Source organism: Anticarsia gemmatalis, chromosome 3 (genome assembly GCF_050436995.1).
Source record: "Anticarsia gemmatalis isolate Benzon Research Colony breed Stoneville strain chromosome 3, ilAntGemm2 primary, whole genome shotgun sequence".
Classification (NCBI taxonomy): Eukaryota; Metazoa; Arthropoda; class Insecta; order Lepidoptera; family Erebidae; genus Anticarsia; species Anticarsia gemmatalis.
In genome coordinates this window covers 534150-539390 of record NC_134747.1, presented here as the reverse complement: position 1 = coordinate 539390, position 5241 = coordinate 534150, and the positions used below count along the sequence as shown (strand labels likewise).

The 5241-nt window shown below is 40.6% G+C and overlaps 1 protein-coding gene across 1 annotated transcript; it reads left to right on the top strand.

Annotated features, from left to right (window-relative positions):
• Positions 1-449: 449 nt before the first annotated feature.
• Positions 450-4982, top strand: LOC142986604 (uncharacterized). Its single transcript, XM_076135133.1, has 4 exons — positions 450-637; positions 1348-1459; positions 1874-1938; positions 2043-4982. Exons 1-4 carry the CDS (start codon positions 552-554, stop codon positions 4597-4599), a joined length of 2820 nt encoding a protein of 939 aa, XP_075991248.1. The 5' UTR covers positions 450-551; the 3' UTR covers positions 4600-4982.
• Positions 4983-5241: the final 259 nt, after the last annotated feature.

The window sequence follows — 5241 nt, the reverse complement described above, 5'->3', positions numbered from 1 at the left end:
ATCAGAATAATTATTACTTGTTCCGACGGCGAAGGAAAACGTCTTGATGCATCCTTGCATGCTTGAGAGTTCTTTAGAACAGTTCTTAAAGGTATGCAAATGTGGACTCAAGGCCTAACCCTACGCCCCATCCTCATTACGGAAGGAGACCCTTGCCCAGCTGTGGGGCACTAATGAGTTAAATTTATTTATTATTAATTTATTCAAGATCATTACACTCGCGCGCGATTGTGACAACGTTCACCGCTATAATGACGGACGTTTTCAATAAAAGATCAGACAAAAAAAAAATTAAAATCAATAACTTATTATATTATGATACTAACGTTTTCGAATAAAACACATCCTATATTACACAAGACTGTCAAATGATTCATGTAACTTCCCATCGAAAGCTCTATTATCACAATCGTCCCATACTGTCGCGAGTGTTACTCCAGATCGTACATATTTATATAAATACATTTAATACAATATATTTAGCCCATTACTGCCCTACTGCTGGGCAAAAGTGTCCTCCCGAATTAGTATATAATTATTTATTTATTAAAATGGAGCTGAAGTGCATATTTTTGTGCGTTTTATTCGCGTGGTGTGTGGTTAACGTGACTTCGCAGTATTGTCAATATGAAGTAAAGTAAGTGTATCTTTTTAAATTGATATAGGCCCGACGAGTTTATTTTGAGAAAATATATGTTATTTTACAGTGCTATTAATGTGATATTTTTGCTTTGAAGCCGGTTTCACTTTTAATTATAGTGTTACACATAAAAGTGAAGGAAAACATCTTGGGAAGACCTTGCATGCCTAAAATTTGTTTAATACATTTATTGAGGGCATGCAAAGTCCCCAACCCGCACTTGGCCAGCGTGGTGGACTCAAGGCTTAACCCCTCCCTCATTATGGGAGGAGACGCTTGCCCAGCAGTGGGACATTAATGGGTTACATTTATTTTTATTTAACTGGCCTGCCTCCGTGGCGTAGTGGTTTAGGTCCACGCCGCTACCATAGCGTCGGGAGGTCGTGGGTTTGATTCCCACACGGAACAATTATATTATTTGTGCGATACACAAACAATTGTTTCGGGTCCGGATGTGCTTAGTGTCTATTGTTTGTGTGTTTGTAAAAGTGCCCGCGACACAAGAGTAACTCTTACCCCCGGTTTCTGAGGTACATTTAGCGGTAGTTTATCTATTCGATAGCGTTAAAACTCATATAAAAATACGCCATTGAATAACTAAACTACCGTATAACTCGTTAAATGTACTCAGAAACCGGGGGTTAGTTCAGGAGTTGGCTTTAAAAAAATACTAAAAATAAACTTAACTCACTGTTGCTCATTTTCAGATATACAATGACAAGGGTGAAGCCGGGTAGATGGAATAAGCGATTTTGTCTGAACAAGCTCACTGGTGCTGTGGAGTACTGCTCAAAACCAGGACGTCGGAAGACAGAAACGGTACATAATACTACATAATTATTTATTTTATTTAATTCACCGAAGTGATATTAACTCAGTGGTATAAGATGGCACCTCCCACGCAATTGAACGGCAGTTCAAACCCGAGGCAACACATGAATGACTTTTTGAAATTTTGTGTATTAGAAATTTTAATTATTATCACTTGCGTTAACGGTGAAAGGAAACATCAAGCTATATTGTGCTTCTGAGTTGATGCAAATCGAATCAAATAGTACTCGTTTAATTTTATCATAAATACATGCAAAATACATGTCCTATATTTTTTGGTTACCTGCAAGATTATTAAAGCAGTCTTTTCTTAGTAGTAACTAAGCCTTAACATACAAAAATATCGTAATCTCTATCTACATACATATTATTATGTACTAAATAGTAAAACTTTTGTTTCAGGTTGTAAAATTGAAACGATTTAGAGTGTGTTGCGATGGATACCAGGCAGAGTTTAACAACAACAAGTGAGTTTATATTATGTTTTATATCTTCTATGTTAATACCCATCGCTTATTATAATATTTTGCAAAGAAAATACTCTAAACTTAATATATTTTTTAATTTTCAGTCAACTCTTATGCAAACCCGATTTCGCTACTACACCTAACATCACTGATAGTGGTACATGGAGCAACGATAAAAACGTCACTGGCAGTGCATGGAGCACCGACAGTAACTTCACTGACAGTGCATGGAGCATCAACAGTAAATTCACTGACAGTTCATTGAGCACCGACAATACCGTCACTGGCAGTGCATTGAGCACTGACAATAGCGTCACTGGCAGTACAGGGAACACCAACAATGACGTCAATGACACTTCATCAACCAGTGACAATACTGTCACTGGCAGTACAGGGAACATCGACAATGACGTCAATGACACTTCATCAACCAGTGACAATACTGTCACTGGCAGTACAGGGAACATCGACAATACCGTCACTGACAGTTCATTGAGCACTGACAATACCGTCACTGGCAGTGCATTGAGCACTGACAGTACAGGGAACACCAACAATGACGTCAATGACACTTCATCAACCAGTGACAATACTGTCACTGGCAGTACGGGGAACATCGACAATGACGTCAATGACACTTCATCAACCAGTGACAATACTGTCACTGGCAGTACAGGGAACATCGACAATACCGTCACTGACAGTTCATTGAGCACTGACAATAGCGTCACTAGCAGTGCATTGAGCACTGACAATAGCGTCCCTAGCAGTGCATTGAGCACTGACAATAGCATCCCTAGCAGTGCATTGAGTACTGACAATAGCGTCACTAGCAGTGCATTGAGTACTGACAATAGCGTCACTAGCAGTGCATTGAGCACTGACAATAGCGTCACTAGCAGTGCATGGAGCATTGACAATAGCGTCACTAGCAGTGCATTGAGCACTGACAATAGCGTCACTAGCAGTGCATTGAGCACTGACAATAGCGTCCCTAGCAGTGCATTGAGCACTGACAATAGCGTCACTAGCAGTGCATGGAGCACCGACAATAGCGTCACTAGCAGTGCATTGAGCACTGACAATAGCGTCCCTAGCAGTGCATTGAGCACTGACAATAGCGTCACTAGCAGTGCATTGAGCACTGACAATAGCGTCACTAGCAGTGCATTGAGCACTGACAATAGCGTCACTAGCAGTGCATTGAGCACTGACAATAGCGTCACTAGCAGTGCATTGAGCACTGACAATAGCGTCACTAGCAGTGCATTGAGCACTGACAATAGCGTCACTAGCAGTGGATTGAGCACTGACAATAGCGTCACTAGCAGTGCATTGAGCACTGACAATAGCGTCACTGGCAGTACAGGGAACACCGACAATAACGTCAATGACACTTCATCGAGCAGTGACAATAAAGTTACTGTTAGAGCATCGAGCATCGACGATAAAGTCACTGGTAGTGCATGGAACACCGACAATACCGCCACTGGCAGCACAGGGAACACCAACAGAAACTTCACTGACAGTGCATTGAGCATTGACAATACCGCCACTGGCAGCACAGGGAACACCAACAGAAACTTCACTGACAGTGCATTGAGCATTGACAATACCGTCACTGGTAGTGCATGGAGCGCCGAAAGTGCATTGACCACCGACCGTAATTTCACTGACAGTGAATTGAGTACCGACAATACCGTCACTGGCAGTGCATGGAACACCAACAATACCGTTACTGTTAGAGCATGGACAACTGGCAATACCATCAACGACAGTGTAAAGAGAACCGACAATACCGTCACTGGCAGTGCATGGAGCACCGACGGTAACTTCACTGACAGTGCATCGAGCACTGACAAAACCGTCACTGGCAGTGCATGGAGTACCGACAGTAACTTCACTGACAGTGTAAAGAGATCCGACAATGCCGTCACTGGCAGTGCATTGAGCACCGACAATACCGTTACTAGCAGTGAATGGAACATTAACAATTCCGTCACTGGCAGTGCATTGAGCACCGATAGTAACTTCACTGACAGTGCATGGAGCACCGACAATCACGTCAATGACACTACATGGAGCACCGACGATAAAGTCACTGTTAGAGCATGGAGAACTGGCAATTCCGTCACTGACAGTGCATATAGTACCGATAACACCGTCACTAACAGTGATACAAGTAGCACACAAATTATACAAGATGTCACTAAAAATGTTATAAACAATGACTGGTATCGTCGCAACATCTACCACGTAACAGATGATAACCTTAAAACTCTTGATCCTATATTTAATGTAGAGAAAAATGGTACGTTTTACGATACAGTCAATAATATCGATAAAATTTATATCAGCGATGTTAAAAACTTGACCAGTAACCTGACAGTTAATGTTAGGAATAATGGCTTTGACGAAAGTAATGCTGAAAATATCGACTTAGTTTCTCTGCCCGGCTGTGGAGATTCCTCCAGTTCCAATATTACGTGTGATATAAAGAAGTCAGTAAATGGATCGGATTTGATAAAAATATTTTTGTCAATGTCATATGGGTTGAAAGATGAGAAGACTTCAGAAGAATCTAGGTCGTGGAATTTAAGTCCTGAATTATCTGATTCAACGATGCTGAAAATTCTACTATCAGTGAAAATTACACCATAAAAACTTAACTATTGGTTTTTGTAGCGCTGATGCAAAATATGACCTGTACCTCGATTCTCTACCACTATCGACTACCGACAACCGGCTAGCTATCGAAATTTTAACATTTAGAATGTACTGCCAAAATATTTCCTACGACGCCCGTCAGAGGCGCTGATCAGATTTTCATACAAAATTTCTCGATGACAGGTCGGTTGTCGGTAGTCGATAGCAGTAGAGAATCGAGCTAATGTATACCGTATCTTAGTTGACAACTACTGTACGTCAACTTGGTGGTCACTATTCAGTACATTGCTGCTTTGACGTAAAGTGTTAAACTAAGGAAAAAAGCAATATACAGCATAGTGGTTTGAAATAGTCGTCAACTGAGATACGTGATAGCCTCCCGGGCACAATGTATTGACATAGTTTATAAGATTTTATTATGATTTTAACCATGTTGATGTTGTTTGTAAATCTTTTAATGAAATATACTTCTAGCTTCTCACGAATTTGTTTACGATTTTTCGGAGTTAAAATAAAAATCCTGTGTTATACATCATTAACCCCCGGTTCTGAGGTACATTAAGCGGTAGCTTATCTCTTCAATAGCGTTTAAACTGATATATAAAATGCTATTGAATAGATAAACTACCGCTAAAT

Excerpts from the sequence above, each read along its gene's own strand:
- LOC142986604 (XM_076135133.1), top strand. The coding sequence starts at position 552 with ATGGAGCTGAAGTGCATATTTTTGTGCGTTTTATTCGCGTGGTGTGTG. Across the intron at positions 638-1,347 it reads TATTGTCAATATGAAGTAAA|ATATACAATGACAAGGGTGA; the intron begins GTAAGTGTATCT and ends GCTCATTTTCAG. Across the intron at positions 1,460-1,873 it reads GACGTCGGAAGACAGAAACG|GTTGTAAAATTGAAACGATT; the intron begins GTACATAATACT and ends CTTTTGTTTCAG.